At 35.9% G+C, this 19,112-nt stretch overlaps 1 protein-coding gene across 5 annotated transcripts in view; it reads right to left on the reverse strand.

The window, feature by feature from the left end:
• Window positions 1–19,112, reverse strand: part of SLC4A7 (solute carrier family 4 member 7) — a 125,119-nt gene that overhangs the window by 16,147 nt on the left and 89,860 nt on the right. For 4 of the 5 annotated variants that reach the window (XM_029241690.1, XM_029241689.1, XM_029241693.1 and 1 more), the window contains 9 exons: window positions 18,259–18,433; window positions 14,475–14,608; window positions 13,071–13,316; window positions 11,110–11,215; window positions 8,252–8,413; window positions 7,735–7,848; window positions 4,882–5,043; window positions 4,487–4,738; window positions 309–377 (listed from right to left, as the gene is read on the reverse strand). In XM_029241690.1, coding sequence (XP_029097523.1) covers window positions 309–377; window positions 4,487–4,738; window positions 4,882–5,043; window positions 7,735–7,848; window positions 8,252–8,413; window positions 11,110–11,215; window positions 13,071–13,316; window positions 14,475–14,608; window positions 18,259–18,433 — 1,420 coding nt within the window. The remainder of the gene's footprint in view (window positions 1–308; window positions 378–4,486; window positions 4,739–4,881; window positions 5,044–7,734; window positions 7,849–8,251; window positions 8,414–11,109; window positions 11,216–13,070; window positions 13,317–14,474; window positions 14,609–18,258; window positions 18,434–19,112) is intronic. The other variant, XM_029241691.1, reaches the window with a different exon arrangement.

The raw sequence follows: 19,112 nt of genomic DNA on the forward strand, positions 1-19,112 counted from the left end.
AGAAATAGCCCCTTTTCCCCCATTCCAATCCTTTTGATCCTCCCTCTTACTATACTAGTCTTCATTGATAGTTACCTTTCATTAGCTTCAATTAAAAATAGGTAAGGACATAACAGTTCATGATCTCACTCTCAGGGGGAAAAAAATGTTCAGTAAGCAATAATTACTTGGAAAATGTGGATTTGAAGTCACTAGTTAACCTGCCCCCAAAATATCAGAGAATAAATCACTACCATCAGAAAAACAATCATTGCAAATATAAAATGTTTAAGTTTTTTTTACAAAGTTATTAAATGCTTAAGACTTGCCTGGATTCCTTTTAATGAGGAAACTCCCATATAAAGGAAAACACCATACAGAACAGGCATTGGAATAAACTGTAAGTAAAATGACCACAATTAGAACCCATGTTACCAGAACAATTTCACATAAAAAATACATAAAAACATAGTCAGTGCCTATGAGATAGAGTTAAAAGATCTTTCAGTGATGAGACTTTTCTATAACAAAGAAAAATGCTAGTAAACAATAACCTCCTTGAAGAATCATTTACCATCTACATGTTCCCTCCTAAGAAGGGACTGTGTTCCGTGGTTAAGAGCAGAGGCACTACAATCAGACTACTTGGCCTAAAAACCCAGTTTACCTCTTCTTGAACCTTAATCCCTCTGTTTTAGTTTCTGTATCAGATTGCCTTGAAGATTAAAAAACTTCAAATTCATAAAATATTCAGAAAAGCACATGGTACATATCAATCACTCAAAAAGTGTTAGCCATTATTATTACTATCACTACCCCTACAGTGACTGCTATACAATACCATTTACAATACGTATAATAAATAAACAACATCCTGAAAAAGAATGTCCTTGTTACTTTGGCAGTTAAGGGGATCCCAAACTGCCTACCTAGTCCATGCCCAGGCATCCCACAGGAAAGCCAGCAACAGGCCCCATTCATTGATTCAAACACCACAATCAGCACTCACCCAAGGGAGAGACCTATAAGGAAAAAAGACCTAACAGCCAGAGGAGAATCACACTCATTCTCTAGTAAGCAACCTCGTATGTCCTTAACTAAGGACCGTGGGAGAAAAGAAAACATATCAAAAATCTAATCAGTATCCTCAGGGAATCTCAAGAAAATATTTAATACATAAAGCAACTTCAGAATGCTACGAGAAATGAATAACCAGAATGAAAAAAAAAAACTCCCAGAAATTAAAGATACAATTATCAAAATAATTTAAAAGAATTTTGTAACAACGATTTTGATAAGACTAAAGAGATCAATAAAATGATAAAGAAAATAGAGGAAATTTTAACAGTGAGAGAGAGTAGAGGAATGTAACAACATATCTGGAAAGTCTAGTATCTGTCTAATTGAAAGTGAAGAAATATCTAAGAGAAAATAAAGAAAAGGAAATGAACAACTGAAGAACATTCCTACAGTTAAAGGCATAAGTTTCTAGAGTAAAATGACCCACAGAGAGAGAAGCAAGGTAAATTAAAAGTTTCTATTTACCTAAATATCCTAGTGAAATTTCCAAACTCTAAGAGTAAAAAGGACATTTTGGTAGCTTCTAGAAAGGAAAAAGATGCTTCTGAAGACACAAAAACCAAATAGATATCAGACCTCTTACTAGAACCACTGATCTCTAGGCAACAATAACTTTAAGACTCAAAGAAAAATAAATTTGAAACTTGAAATGAATATCCATCTATCAATCTTAGAGGGTAATTTTGAAACATGCAAGAACTATGAAAGTTTACTAATTATGGTACCAGACATGAAAAAATTACTCAAGGAATTCCTTTAGAGATACAAAAAAGAAATACAAGAAAAAGTGGAACCTGTATATGTACTTTTTTTTAAGTAAGAGAAGTCAACAAATATTAAGAAAACTTCTCAGGTCTTGCGGCTTGGACTATTATTCTGAAACCGCAGGAGTTTGGGGAAATAAGGGTTATTTCTGCCTCCACGCAGGCTGATCACACCGCCTAGTCCTCAGCGAATATTTATTTCATCATAATACTGATTACGTGTTCCCAGAGGGCTTACATTGCTATAATTTAACTTACAGAAAAAGCACAGAGTGTAAATGTTGGTAACCTTTACAATAATAATAAAACTAAAAACACAGCCAACCAAAAACAACTGATGAAAGGGAGAATGGGATGTTTGGGGTAAATCCTCATGAAAGACATAAACTTAGGTCAGAGGCTCTCAAGTTTTTGGTCTCAGGACCCCTTTATACTCCTAAAAAGTACTGAGGACCCTCCCCCCAAATACTTTTACGTGGATTATATATATATATATATATATATATATATATATATATATATATAGAGAGAGAGAGAGAGAGAGAGAGAGAGAGAGAGAGAGAGAGAGAGGGAGAGGGAGAGGGAGAGGGAGAGGGAGAGATAGGTATAGATATATAAATAGGTACATAGGCATGTGGGAAATAGATATTCACCATATTAGAAATTAAAAGAAAAATTTTAAATAGTTTTTTAATTTTATTTTTGGCTGTGTTGGGTTGCTACATGCGGGCTTTCTCTAGTTGCAGAGGGCAGGGACTACTCTGTGTTGCAGTGCACAGGCTTATCATTGCAGTGGCTTCTCTTGTTGCAGAGCACGGGCTCTAGGCACACGGGCTTCAGTAGCTGTGGCGTACGTGGACTCAGTAGCTGTGGCGCACGGGCTTAGTTACTCCACAGTATGTGGGACCTTCCCAGAACAGGGATCAAACCCGTGTCCTCTGCATTGGCAGGCAGATTCTTAACCACTGTGCCAGCAGGGATGTCCCAATAGTTATTTTTAAACTCATTTTGAAATAATAATAAACCTATTACAAGTTAATATAAAAAACATTTTTACTGGAAAACTATAATTTCCAAAGAACATAAGATTAAGTGAGAAGGATAGCGCTGTTCTGTATTTCTGTAAATCTCTTTAGTGGGTGGCTTAACAGAAGACGACTACACTCTCATATCTGCACCTGCATTAAATCTGCTACAATACATCGTTCTGGCCAAAGTCTATGAAGACAACCTGGCCTCAACACAGTCACATAAATGGGAAAGAGAGGCTCCTACAGACCCCGGACAGAGTGTCAGGGACTCCCAGAGGTCCTTGAACTAGACTTTAAGAATCACTGTCTTAGGCAAAGAGATTCAGTCTAAAGATAATAAAGTGAAAAATAAAATTATAAAAGTATATAAATCTATAATGGTGTTAACTAACAAAATAACTTAAAAAACAAAGGAGTAAAAAGTTTACCTCTGGAGAGCTGCTTTTGGAAAGTGAGAGAAAATAGACTTTTTATTTTAGAGCTTCTTGATATTCTACTTGAATTTTTCTGCCTATATGCAGTTAATACTTAAAAATTTTTAGAACTACTTAAAAAATGTAAAGGGCAACCTTCATCAGGAGACGCAGCATCCCCATAAGACTGCACTACATATTTCTCCTCTTGTCCCAAGCACCTCTAACAATATACTCACCACTATGCAGTAATTGCCCATTTGCCTGTTTCACCAAGTAGATTGCCAAGTTTTTCAAAGTAGACAATAAAGTGTCCTATTTATTATTGTTGCCTCAGTACTTAATAGCACAGAAAGTACTCAACAAATATTTGGTCAATTAATTGGCTCCATGAAAGGAGGCCAAAGAATTCTAGTATTAACTACAATTCTTTTAGTTAATATGTAACATACACACATACACACTCCACGTTTGTACCCTAATTTATAAATAGTTTACAACTTTTTACTTATTTTCTTTACAACAAACTGAAACACCAAAAAACATGGAGTTGAGCTCTTCCATGATGAATAGAAGATTTAAGATTAGATACTTAGCTACGTTTGCTATGGTTATTGTTTTTTAGTAAATCACTAGATTAGCTAGAATGTGTACAGTAAAGATCAGATGTGACTAAAAGACGTTTATCATAAAGTATAATTTCTTACATGCTTCATTTATAGTATTAGCTCTTTTTGTTTTCCTAATGAGTGATACTACTCATATTTCATTTAATACATTCATTTCATTAATACATTCTTTGTCAGGAAGAATGTATTAATTCAATTAATAGCAATATTATTTTTTACATTGTGGTCAAATAACTGTTTCATCTATCTGTCAATATTATTTCCTCTAATCTGCTTATAAAATCCTCTGGTATATTCTTCTTTTAGATCATAACTAAGCCATGGATTAACTCCTTCCTAAACTCTAATAGTCTTTAATATTACCCTTTTACATTATTATTAGTTTGTTTGTTTAAACTACATTATTTTTTAAAAGGATACAATCTCTAACACTGATGCCTACTACACTAACCACCATTCCAAAATATTATTTTCCAAGTAAATTCTAGGAAATGAAACTAATTTTAGATATTTTAATGTTTCATTTTCATACAACCAAGTATAAATTTTATGATAAAGATTTTAAAACATTGCAATAAAGAGATTTTTACCTTTAGTACTGAAGTCATGAACACAGACAGGCCCATTAGAATAAAAATCATTAGCCCTGTAACCCGCTGTTCACGAATTCCCAAAAACTTGGGTTGTTCCCCTGGAGCAGAACATTCAGATTCAACTTTTAGGCTGTTGACATGACTTATTGACAACACTGTTGCAGCCACAAACCATGGAAGTCCCATGACAGAGCAAACTCCCAACATAACACCAACCACGAGCAAGTCAAGGTGATAGCCAGCTCCTTTCTGAAAAGTGAAACAAACATGAATATTTGTAAGCCTATATTGTTCTTTTAGGTTAAAACTCTATACTACTTATAAAGAGAGAAATTAATTTTCACCATCTCCAACTCAAAGAAACAATTCTTGGGACAAAATTTTAAAATTACCTTCAACTTGTGCTCCTTTCTGTTTATGATTACAGCTGTAATTTGTTGATCCATAAAGATGAGAATGGTACAAAGCAGAGCTGGAATAGCAGCTATTAATAAGGTCCACCAAGGATTTTCTCCCAAAGGGCTTATGATCCAGCCCCTATTTGTATCAGTAGGCTGTTAAAACATTTAAGGATTAAAAGAAGGAAAGAAAAAAAAGCTTCCTTCTCCTACTGCACAAAATTTCCACAGCACAGACTGTGTCTACCCCAAGAAATGCCAAGGGATCGGAAAGGACTGGATTAAATATTGGGATATATTGTGAATTATTTGCAGAGACAGCCATAGGAATTCTCATCCCTAGAGGCAGGTCTCTTGTCCCCATGACTCAGCCACTCTTTCCACCTACAAGGGGAGTCTATTTCCTCCCCTTGAACCTGGGAATAAGGCCAAAGTAACCCTGTGATTTCTGAGTCCTGATCTCAAGGGACCCTGCTGCTTCTTCTCTAACCCTTCTGGAACCCTGAGATTAAGCTCTGAGTAAGCCTGGATAAGCTTTCTTGAGGATGAGACACAATGTGATGAGACACAATGTGATGAGACAGAGGTGGGAGGCAATTACCCAGCTCCTTCAGCCGTCTGAACTGAGCTCCCAGACATGCTCCCATCAAGGCAATAAAGACTGCAGCCACATATAAGATCTCAAACCAGGAGACCAGAGCACTACCCAGTTAAGCCTAGTCCCAACTGTCGCAGATTTATGAACAAAAAAAGTGTCGTCGTTTAAAGGTATGTTGTTTTGGGAGGTTTGTTATGCAGGAATAGATAAGTGAAGTAGAGTGTCCTTTCAACACATGCCTATCTACTTCATATAAAGTGAAATCAATCTACCTACTAGATCAACTCCTAATCTAAACTGCCTTGGAGATCCTACGGACTAGTGATCTTGTCACGGTCAGTACTAAAGTAGAACTGGGCCTCGCTACACTATTTTTCCAAAGCATTGGCTGACAAAAATCTGGCACTTTAAAAATCTATTTCAATGCTGTAACATAAAATTTTTTTATAATAAAACATTTTTAGAGATCATAAGAGTTTAGCATTCTTGGGGGATATTGGATATATTGAAATTTAAATGCTTCTATTACTTAGATGTCATATTAAGCCTGTTTTTTCTACATGAAAACATCTGTCAACACAAAAGGGAAATTTACTGTTTTTGAATACAGATATTATAATTTTCCCACACTGATATACACTATACTGCTTCATATTCAATACTGCACATGAATAAATAGGTTTTATCTATACAACGCATATATTCTTAACTGTTTCTTAACTTGTTTCCCCAAGTGTATTTTAAACCCCTTGAAATCAGTTTGCTACTTGAAAGCTACATAAATGAATAACAAGGATATATTTGGAACCAGAATAAGGAAATGGGACCAGGATTACAGGAAATTACATTAATATAATTTACAGTTTTGTCTATTTGTAAGACTTGGTAAAAACAGAATGACTTTGATATAGTCACCTCTTAACGGCCTAAAATCTTTAGTGGCTCAATATCTATGCTTTTAAACAAAGGTCTCCAAAACTTTTAAAATTATATACTCTTGGGGCTTCCCTGGTGGGGCAGTGGCTGAGAGTCCGCCTGCCGATGCAGGGGATGCGGGTTCGTGCCCTGGTCCGGGAGGATCCCGCATGCCGCAGAGCGGCTGGGCCCGTGAACCATGGCCACTGAGCCTGCGCGTCCGGAGCCTGTGCTCCGCAACGGGGGAGGCCACAGCAGTGAGAGGCCCGCGTACCGCAAAAAAAAAAAAAATAAAAAAAAAAAAATAAAAAAAATTATATACTCTTAGCAGCAAAAAAATATATACCCAATGACGCTATACTCATTTATGTTTATGTTACTTATAATTATCCTTATAGTAAAATTCATACAATAAATATTATAAAGCTTAATTTTTCTTATTTTTAGATAAAAATATAAATAGATTTATATAATTTTGCTGGATCATTTTCCACCTCTACTTTTGAGGACCCTGGTTTTTAAAATAATGTTATTTTTCAATCCCAGAGAGAACAGACTAAATTTATCTTCGTTATATTCCTTATTCCGAATCCCCTTTAAATCTTCTGCTTATAAAAGAAGTCATATAATTAGTTAAATGTAAATATAAGCAGTGACACAAATATTTGACTATTAAAAATTTCCAGAAAGTATTCAAAAGCTACCACCTCTAACTTAGAAGGGAAAATAATTATCAAATGCTGTGTTATGCACATGATATACTGTATACAAAAGAACTGTAGTTTGCTAATGAAACCAAAGAGTTCATGGATGCTCAGATTAAGTATCATTTTTCTTGTGGAAAAAAAAATTGATTCTCTCTTGATTCTGCTGGGAAGTGTTACACAAAGCTTTCCAATTACTGTCAGATATACCACCCTTCTAAAAATTTTAATGAGGATCCCCTTGCCACTCTTATAAATTCAAGTTTGAGTTACTCCTTTATAAAGGAATAAAGAATGTTTCACCTGGAAAGTATATTGTGAACTCCAGCTATGAGAGAAGGGTCAAAAATTTTAAATGATTCCCAACTCCTCACCATGAATATTTTCATTCACTCTACCTGATGGGCCAGCTTTGATACCTTCTTGCTTATTTCCTAAATATGTTCACTTGTCCCTGTTCATCCTTTCATTTTTTTATATATGTGAGGCATATATATAATTTTTGCTTTCAAAGCATCAGCTCTTCAGAGACTATGCATATTTTAGAAATAACTACTTAGGAGGCGGTATCTCACTTTAAAGTACTTTGGTATTGCCAAGTAACAAATAGCCAAGTGCTTTAATCCTTACCTCGAATTTTTCAGGAACATGAAGTTTAGGAGATGGAACTCCTACAAGGTAGTCAATTGCAACCATTATTACTATGGTGAGAAATACAGCAAAGTCACTGATTGTCGATCGCACCTATGTTAAAGGGGTTTCGTTAGTATAAACACAAAAATACTATGTGTCCTTTCTAAATAATTCATATCTTTCACAGACTAAAATATGCCACTAGAAAGTGTGAATGAGGTTTTTTTAAATTAGTGACAATGTATCAGTGAAATACATTTATAACTAATATTTTTTGCAAAAGATAAGAAACACATTTCACAACTAACCTATCATCTCTCATGATAGCATTGTCTTCCTACTGTTAGCTCAGACATGGAATATACACTTTTCACTATGAATAATTTCTTTATAGCTATATGACATAAAGTACTAACTTCAAACAATATCTTATTGTTTTGAAATAAACCAAACCAAGGAAATGAAAACTAAAAACATGACTATTACAAGAACTCCAAAATTAAACCCCAATTACCTTGGTAGGAAAATAGCGCTTGGTCTTAAACTGCTTGAGAAATGAAGACAGAAAAAATGTTGTGAAAAATAAGATGACACACCAAAAGAGCACATCTGGAATATAAGGTCCATGGAGACTACAAGCTGATCCTACAAATGTACCATGAAAGATTTTACATTCCTGAAAAAAGGGGAAAAAACAGAAAAAGGAAGGGATGAAGGGGATTCTCAGATAGCCAATAAATTACTAAGAACTTCTTTGACTCTAAGATGCTACTGATCATAAGGCACACCATTATTTTATGTTTCACTTAGAAAAAACACTATCAAGTCAACATTAACACACAATCAATTTTAAAACATATCCTGAGTTCAGAGAGGTCATGGTTTGACAAATCTGCATCTTAAGTCACTGAAATGCAATACTGTATTTTTGTCGTTATTAACATCATACACTCCACTCCTTTCTTTCAACTCCTTATTTCCTTTAGTGACAGGCTCATATATCTCAATATATAAGCCTTTTATTAATTCCCAAATATTTGTTTGCATTCTTGTTCAACAATTTCACTGTCTTTCCTTTACCTCTGAACAAGTTGCTTACAACAAAAGCTATAGAAAATTACGACTCTGCCTTTATAATGCTGAATAAGAGATGGCTATACTATTAAATTCGAATCAATAATAAAAACTGTGCTTGGCTTTTCTGACTTTTCTTTCTTTTTCTTTTAGTGAAGAAGGACATCAGCTCAGCTTTTATTTATTTATTTATTTTTGGCTGTGTTGGGTCTTTGTTTCTGTGCGAGGACTTTCTCTAGTTGCGCCAAGTGGGGGCCACCCTTCATCGCGGTGCGCGGGCCTCCCACTATCGCGGCCTCCCTTGCTGCGGAGCACAGGCTCCAGATGCACAGGCTCAGCAGTTGTGGCTCACGGGCCTAGTTGCTCCGCGGCATGTGGGATCTTCCCAGACCAGGGCTCGAACCCGTGTCCCCTGCATTGGCAGGCAGATTCTCAACCACTGTGCCACCAGGGAAGCCCCTTTCTGACTTTTCTGATGGTGAGATTAATGCATGGGACTGTGAGCAGTAAAGTGACCACTGAAATATTTCCATTAATAAAATCAATAATATAGTCAATAATATAACATAATACAATTATAGAAATATATTGACTTGATTTTCCTCTGGGGGGAAAAATAACTGAAAGGCAACCAGAGATTAACAAAGGCACATGCAACTGAAGTCCTTTTTTCCTTACTTAGATTCTAATGAGACTCATTTTAAAAATACAACTCAGGGCTTCCCTGGTGGCGCAGTGGTTGAGAGTCCGCCTGCCGATGCAGGGGACACGGGTTCGTGTCCCGGTCTGGGAAGATCCCACATGCCGCGGAGTGGCTAGGCCCGTGAGCCATGGCCGCTGAGCCTGCGCGCCCGGAGCCTGTGCTCCGCAACGGGAGAGGCCACAACAGTGAGAGGCCCGCATACCGCAAAAAAAAAAAAAAAAAAATACAACTCAGGTTTACTGAAAGAAAAACAAAGTTTCCATTATTCTCAATTTCTACGTGCTAAGATTAGTAATCCTACAATTTACAACATGGATCATAGAAATAAAAGCTATAGCTACACAAAAAAACCTAACATGGCCCTGATGGATATCAAGAAAATACACTGAAAAGACCATATACATAATCTAAAATATTAAGACATCCTATTCATCATGAAATGAGCTTTTTTAACAAATCACTTTCATATAGGCACCTCTATTAACTCTACCTCTTTCACAACAAAATAGACAGAGTTAATAAAATATTATTCTAATATAAAACAGTAAAGTATTATTCTAAGCTGATTACTGACACACAGTGCTTTACATCAGCACTGTCCCCAGAACTGTCTGTGATGATAAGATGTCAGGTATCTGCACCGTCCTGTACAGCCAGCCAGCAGTCAGTCACTCGACAGGACTGAGCACTTGGAACATGGCTAGTGAAGCCAAGAAACTGAACTTTTAATTAATTTTATTGAACGTACAGTTAAATAGACACATATGGCAGTGACTACTGTACCGGACAGTGCAGATGTAAATTATCAATGGGATAAAATTTCAGATGAAATCCCTCCAGTTACATATTTAGGAGCTATCACCCTTAGAGAGAAAAGAATGACCTACAATTGCTTACATGATATAAAAAGCACCAGAGAAGCTCAAGGGATCTTGGTTTTAATTGATATTGCCAGCATCACTGGACATCTTTATTTCTAAATCCCAACCTGGGAAGTGTCCAAAACAGATATTCTAGGGCTAGGACAACATTTCCCAACAGAATACAAAAATATGTATGTAATAGTGCTCAGTACCCAGTAGGTGCTCATTATATGTTTCTGTCCTTTTTCCTTTCCTTTCCTTTCCTTCAGTGCTGTAGTCATACTAGTCTCTACAAGGTAAACAGGTTCAGTACGAGCATTCCTCATCTTCTAAATAAACAGCTGCCGGAGCAGATGGACTTATCAACAGAAGGCGCAAGTGGGTAAGAGCTGCTGGAACTGTCGACTTGAGGACCAGCAACCACAGGCCTATGAACTTATGAATCCAAAAGGAATTAGAAACCAGGAGATTATTCACATCTTTTTAATAACTAATATCTTGGAAGCCACATATAGTTCATCTTGATCTCCCTTCCTACCAGTTTCATTCTTTTCAACCTATACACTTCAGTACATGATAAATAAAAATGTGGTAACTTCTATTTGGTCAACACAACCCTATATTCTGAAAACATATGATATCCATCAATCAAGAAGGAAATTTAGGTTTACAAAGGAAAAGCTAAATAACAAGGTTACTGTTTGCACCAGCCTTCACTTCACATATACTCACAGAGACAGTGAGGTTCCCCCAGGGAATGTTGTGTGCCGTTACATTCCTTTCCTCCCACACCTTCAGAGTTTCATTGCCAGGGTTAGAAGGCTCAACACAAACACATCTGAGAAATCAGAATTGGGTAGTTTTAACCATTCTGCATTTCATGTTTACATTTTATTAAATCAGTCACACAATGGAGTAGCTTTTAACTTCTTAACTTTTTTCCATGTTGCAAAGCATGAAGACTAAAAAGTGAAAATATCAGAAACAATGGAATGGAATAAAGTTTGGCTTATATAAATATAACAAAGCTAATAGAAATACCAATAAAATGTTTACTTAATGAAACTAGTTAGATATATCCCTTGGGGCAGTACTATTTTCTTTAAAAATCTGAGAAGACACCACCATGTTTAACACGGTCAGCCTCCACTAAATCTTACCGCTTACCTCCACAGGAGCCGCTGCCGCCTTCCCATCTACACACACACAACATGTACTGGGAACCAGTATAAGTTATACTCCTACTAATTCTAGCCCTACCTGCTCATGCTCATCCTTTACTCATCTTAAGATGCATCCTTAAAGTAATAGGTAAAACACAGTTTTTCAGGACAGGACTAGGAGAGTCAAAGCAATCAGAGAGTTCAGTTCATATCCAGAACTATCTCACCTGCCTGAAAAAGCTAGAAACACATACATAAGCAAAGAAATCTCTAAATATGGATTTAAAAAATGAAAAGAAACAAACAAGAATATTCTCAATTGGATTATGAGCTGTTTGAGAAAAGGCAGGTGGCTGGACTTTGGATTCAACTGAGTCTCTATCATTTACTAGCTGTTTGACCCAAGTCAAGTTTTAACCTCCCCGAGCCTCAGTTTCTTCATACACAATAGGGGCTACGGTATGAATGGCGAACACTGACATGAATATATTACTCAACATTCCTAACACAGTGCCTGGTCACAGAATGTTAGCTGAACAAATGATGTTCACATGTAGGAAACAGTGCTCTAACTGGTTGGCACTAGCTATAAAAACCATGCTTTTTAAAGATCAAAGTAGCAGGGAAAGAGAGAAGACAACAAATAACATTTAAAAAATTAATAGTTTAAGAGCAAAGAAAACGACACAAAATAGACTTGGCATCAAAGTGTCACTAATATTTTCAAATAGGTCAATGTCTTATAGGAAGTTTCACATCCCTCCCTCCTCTGTGCATCAAAGTCGAGAGTGTGTGAGGACAGCGAGAGGAGGAGGGGTGTGAAGTGAGGGACTGGGGCCAAGGGGAGCAGGAGGAAGGAAGGCTTTTGGTAACCACGTTCCTCCATGTAAGTTAATCAAATGCAGGCTCATGCTCATACCAACTGTGCTCAAGACAGCAAATACAGGCATCTACCTCGGTATGTCTAATTTTAATAACCTTTTTCAAGTTTAAACAAGTTTGCCAACCCTTTGTAACTATTATAATTACTTCTCAAATCCTATTTTATTCTAGAGTCCTAAAATATTTTCATTTCATGCTTTTCTTTTCACAAAGAAAATAATCCACTAAACAACATACAACACTGCACTGAAATTACACTTTAAAATAACTTCCAATAAAAATGATCAAGTTTCATAAACATTAATGAAAATGCAAAACATGAAGAATATATAAATATATGGTGGTTAGTTGCCAAACAACTGAATTTAAATTGGCCAATCCAATTTACACATAAAACCAAAAATACACACACTTGGACAAATTGTTTCAGTGAATAAAAATGACTGAATTTGTTCAACCGCGTTTACATCCACTGTGTGCTTTGGTAAGTAAGATCTCATCTGTAACAAACAAGTCAACCTCCGTATTGCTAGTTGGGTAGTTATAGCTAGATATACAGTGAGCATCACATTGCAAAAAATCCATTTTCTTTTGCTCAGACACCTCTGCAAAAATACATTTACTATTAGGGGAAACAGAAACACTTACGAGTAGCTGGTCAGTTCATCTAAACTGTTGTGCATATTAAATGCATATATTTCTCCTAAATGAAAGAGCTTCTCCAAAGCCTCATAGATGAATATGATGCAAATGAGAGCTGCGAAAGCCTCCTCAGTAAACCGGGTGATGTAACACACAAGGCTGCTTGCATCTGTCGCAACCAAAACAATGCACAAGAAAGAAGTCCACAGACCTATACTGGTTCTCAAAGACAGATAGGAAAGGTGATAATCTCTGTTTAGAAAGAAAAATGTGGACATGATCAACATATACATGTCGAACAGTATTGGTACTTAAAATTTTCATAACAAACAATAAGAACAGTATAAAAGCTTAAGATTTCTAAAAGAGAACACATTACAGAATAACAAAATAATGACTAAAGAAAGCTCTATGTGTTTTTCTGCTTCAACTGAAGACTAGCTTCTTATTAGTAGACTTAATGATTATATTTTACTTATACAAAAGGTTTACAGTGAAAATCTACTAGGCAATGAATATTTTAAAAACAAAGACCTCACTTTAGAAATCAGTTATGAGGAGTAAATGACAGATAAGCAGCCTGTAGAACAAGTGGATGTATGTCGCTCTCTCTGAAGACCCAGATGCTCCAGTGTCAACACGGCAGCCACGCCCCAGCCCCACCATCACCAGCTCCTCTACCACCAGTATCACCACAGTGACTTCATTTTCCAATTCAATTTCAAATAAGAAATTACTACCAGTGAGTCTAAAACACTTGAGGCCACTACATTCTCTATTTATGTGTGTACTGTGCCAGGTCAGAATCAGAATCAGCTTGTCCAGTGGCAAAAGAATCCAAACAAGAGAAATTAGTGAATCAAACATTTAACAGCATCAAGTTGTTTCAGACTAAAATATTCAACTGCATTTATCTCACAAAAGGAATAGTACTGCCATGTCAAATTCCGAGGCTACCAGCTCCAGTAATCTGCACTAACCCCACACTGTGAGCTGCAGCTCCCTCTGTGACACAGGCCTGCTGGGTAAAGTCAGGGTGAGCCTTCGAGATCCACTGCTTTCTAAACTTCCTTTAGAAGACCAACATACCGTATAATAAATAATTCAGATTAACTACCTTCTTACTAGGTTGAAATTTGCTAACACAAAGGACTTTTACTGTCCCTCAAGTGATTTGCTTATCAGCACTCAAATCCATTGATTTTAAATTCAAGGTGACTGGGGATGACAGTAGGAGCCAGAGTAGGGTTGACCACACAATAGCCCCAAAATATTGAAAATATGCATACTCATCAGATCCTCTTTTTCAGCTATTAAATATACAATGTACTTTTAACTAAAGTTAGTAACAATAATATATAATTATAAACATACATAAACAAATGTGACAAGTAGGTAACTATTACATACCTGCAGAATTTAAATAAAATTTTTTCAAACACTAAAACTGGACCTGTGCTCCCCAATATTGTTAGAGGTTGCCCAGCAAACAACGAATAGGCAATCCCAGTTAATGATGCTCCAAAAAGAGACTCTATTGCACTCTGTTTAAGGAAAAAAGAAACGAATAAAGGTAATACATCATAAATATATCTCTAACCTACTATAATACATATACATAAGATACCTGGAAAATAAAAATATTAATCAAGTGGTTAAAAAAATAAAGCAAATGCAACTTTAAATCTCAAATTTAAAATTTAAATATGGAAAATTACAAATATATTTTAAATACATGGGAAAATTGTTTTGTTTTAGCATATTAAAGGTGAACTTTTATAATCAACCCTAATTTAAAACTCAATACTGCGGGAGGTAAGGAAAAAGGGGTAAATGGAAGATGGACACAGAGGCTCCAACCCTATCTATACATGTTTTACTTCTTAAGCCTATGGTGAGTACAAAGATGTATACATTATTTTGAATATTTTTGCATGTCTGAAATAGTTCATTTAAGAAAATAAAAAACATACTAAATGCTCGATGTGGTGTGCTACAAAAAAAAAGACTCCTTCAAGTAAATGAATAAGAAATTAGCATGCTCAAATTTGAAACTATCATTCTCAAACTTGCTTCTAAAATGCAATTTCCCATACATTTTAAAGAAATTAATCTAATATGATGGGCTTAACCAACATATATAAAACATGAAATGCTTAACATAAATAATAGATGAAAAATCTCCTTAAAAAACTCCTGGAAACCATACATGAGGAAATATTATTATTAAAGTTTGGTAAAAATGATAAAATGAAAGACTCATAGAAATCAAGTCAAAGCTAGTAGGCCAATTTTGTTTCACTACCAACATTACATCCTAACTGATTAGGTTATCAGTTGCTAAGGCATATAGGCTATGACACTCGACAGAGGGGAGGGGTCAGAAAGAAAACGGTTTACCATTCACAAACATCAAGGTCAACTGGGATATACAATTAAGAAAGGAAAAGCCCATCATCGGTAAAGCAAAGACAAGACTCTTGTGAGAAACAAGCTTCTTGGAACTTGAGAGGCAGCCCAGCAGCAGGCAGAGATCAGGGCTTCAGAACCAGATCTGAAGTAGAAGACTGCTTCCCACCAGGTGCTAAACCATGGCAGTATCTCAGACCTGTCCAGCCCAACTTTTCTCATTTTTAAATGTGGGTGATGATAGCCAGGAGAACTTAAAGAAGCAGTGTTTCTGAAAACACTAGCAAGCACACTGTCTGGCATATGGAATGCACTCAATAAATGGTAGCAATTATCATCATCAGTAATAAGAGCATGTTCCAAAATCAAAATCACAACATAAGAATAGTATGTAGTAAAAGTAACATTCAATTATTAGTATAAAAATAGGATCAAACCCACATACAAACTAGACTTTTGGCAAAATGAATAAGTGTTCATATTAATAATATATTTATGAATTGTATGAGATAAATTTGTTTTCTTGCCCACAGACAAACAAGAGATTGTCCTGGAAGACACTACTAAGCTATTATAAAGTCCTTAGTTCAATTATAATATGTATATTTAGGAATGAATTTAGAGTTCAAATCAAAGGAAAAAATGTCTAAACAACATCTAGAAATAGAAAGCAAAAAATTGAGCAGAGAAACAAGGAGATGGCAAATAAAGAAATGCTACTGGGGCAGGGAAGGCAGCTGGGCGCAAAATTACTTTCCCTCCTCAATGTTGTGTTGAAAGAGCAGAAACTTCCAGGTGAAGACCTTCCTTTCACCATTCCCCAAACCCCTCATTGCCACATTTACTAGGTTCTTTTACCCAGACCTACTTTTTCCCAATTTTTAAACTGTTTCTATGTTCATTCCCAAACTAAAACCTGTCTTTCCCTAAAGAAATCACAGCCCTCCCTATACTGCCCTAACTAACCCACATTCAAAAGCTTCCATTTTACCCACCAGAAGCCCTCCCCTAATCTCCCCCATACGCCTCTCCACTGTACAGCACTGAACAATCCCTGCTGATCTTCCTCCTTCTCTACACCTCTATTTTGGTTTTTACAAAATTACATCATCCTGACTCCTCTTTCAGAGCTCTGATTGTGCCTGTGTCTAATTCTCTGGGCCATTTTTCTCCTCATTCTCATCCTTCCTCCATTTCATAAATGGGGATAACTTCCCACACTTTTTTCCTCTCCTTCTCTCCCTTTACATTGTTAACCTCATTTATTTTCAGTTTCCCAATTTTCATATCTCTTTCTTACCACTCTATAAATTCTGAAACTGCACCTCCTAATGTCTCCATTTCTACCTGAAGTTCCAATAAGGCATCTGAAAATAAACGCATCATCTCCATATCATTTCCCTCCATAATATTTCTGATTTCTCTATTCTAAATTATTACAACTCCTACAGCTCTTCCTTTATCTCACTCATGTGTGGCACAGAACAGCACGACATAGTAACTACATATATACTATCCTATATTTTTCTCCTAGGTTAGGACCCTGAGGATAGATGACACATGCCCATGTCTTACCCTTGTCTATGTTCCTCTAGTGCCTAAAGCTCTATCACATGCACAGGGTATTAAACAGCAGGATGAGACGGGCAGGCAGTGAGTGACAGTCCAAGAGGAAAGAAACAGTATTTCCATGATGGTAACAGACAAGACACACTTCCTCAGGGACCAGCAGAGTTACATGTACAACTTGTGACAGCACATAAAGAAACTTAATAAAATTATCTATTTTGCTATAATAATATAAAAGAATAATATAAAAGAATCTAAATAATCAAAAATAAATTGAGTTGAAAGGAAATTTCAGTTGTCAGATTTATCTCATGTTCAGCTTATGAAATACTTTAATTGAACAATTATTACTACTTAGAATTGGTTGGTTTTTAACCTTTTATCTGTAAAAAATAAATTTTCTCCAAACAGTAAATATCATTAAACAAAATATACTTAGGAATCACAAACTGTCTCATTTAAACGCCATTAAAATGTATATAAACAGCAACAAAAAAGTCTTTCCAAATTTCACGAAGCACTAGATGCTGTTCCGATATCAGGCCCCCACAGCCCCAATACAGTATCACCAAGAACAAAAAACATAAGAACTTTCATTCTAGTCATATCAAAATATAGATGCAGTTTTCAGTTATACTTTCCAATTAACACTTTGGCAACGTTCACACAAATTTAATAACAGCAAAATTAAACACCACTTCAAAAATCCATCATTTGTCCAGAATTATGCTCCCTTCTTCCAAATAGTCTAGCCCAGGGGACCTGCCAGGGTGGATTAGTTAATGTTAATCATATGGCTCTAACTAATCCTATGATGCCTTAAAGGATACAAAGTGACCCCACGGATAAATTCTCCCACCCATGACCCACCCAGAATCAGTTCAATTGATCTGTCTCCTCCCACCCACTCCCCCCGCAAAGACAATACAAGCCTTTTACTCAATTTATAAAACCATTCATCCAGCAAGCCATGACAAACTTTTTTCTTTCTTTCTTTCTTTTTTTTTTTTTTTACCTCAACTGTGCATCTTCTCCTGTTCAAATGGCTTCCCCATGTTTTCCATTGCAATTACCTTTGGGGGAAGTCTGCTTTGGGACAGGTTAATCATGCTGTGGGTAGACTCTTCAAATAAAAGTATGAATAGTGAGACAAATGCACACAGACACTTGCCTCTGAAGAGCTAAGAGCCTGGCCACTACCAATCTTTGTACTCACTATTCTGCCTTCTGTAGCTTCTCCAAGCAGCCCTCCAAAAGTGATTACAGGAGACATACAGGCACAGTATAGGAAAAGAATCGAGGCCAGGCACTGCAGACTTAATGCATCCTTGAAGTCACTCAAGAAAAAAGGTGCTTTCCTTTTGATGTCAAGTATCAAACCACCAAAAAGCCTAAATAGGTGAGATGAAACTCGTCAAACTGTACACTAGAGGATTCTGGCTAGTTCAAACTAAAACTATGGGCTACATAAAACTGCTGGTGCCTAGCGTTTTGTCAACAAAAATCAATATCCTATTTAAATAATGGTATAAATTATAGAAGACAAACTCATTTAATCTAATCCACTGATAGTGAGTGGAAAGGCAGACCTCACTAAGTTAAAAGAGACACAAACATCTGTATCATATGGACTATATACTGAAGACTACAGGCAAATGACTATATGAGTAAATGCAATAGATATCAAACACAAATGTGCAAGGAAATACATAATAAAAATAAATAAAACCTAACAACCCATTCATGAAAATGTGCATAAGCAATGCTATTAATCATTATTTATATTATAAATCTTAAAGGCAAGTGTCAGAAATACCAGGAATGCAATTATAATATAATCATAAGTCCCCAAATACCCTTTAATATGAATGTAGTATGCTCAGGCCCACTCAGTAGTGAATTAAATAATTTTAGTTTTAAAATTTTAGTACTTCAAACACATAAATACTTCTGATCTAGAAAAAAAGCCTAAAAACTATTTCAGTGTATGTAATTTACTGTATATGTAGTCAAACCAGTGTGCATATTAATAAAACTAAGAGGTTTTAGTTAGTAAATTTAAAATCTATA

This window comes from Monodon monoceros, unplaced genomic scaffold (assembly GCF_005190385.1).
Source record: "Monodon monoceros isolate NGI ecotype Baffin Bay Population unplaced genomic scaffold, NGI_Narwhal_1 Super_Scaffold_3, whole genome shotgun sequence".
NCBI lineage: Eukaryota > Metazoa > Chordata > Mammalia > Artiodactyla > Monodontidae > Monodon > Monodon monoceros.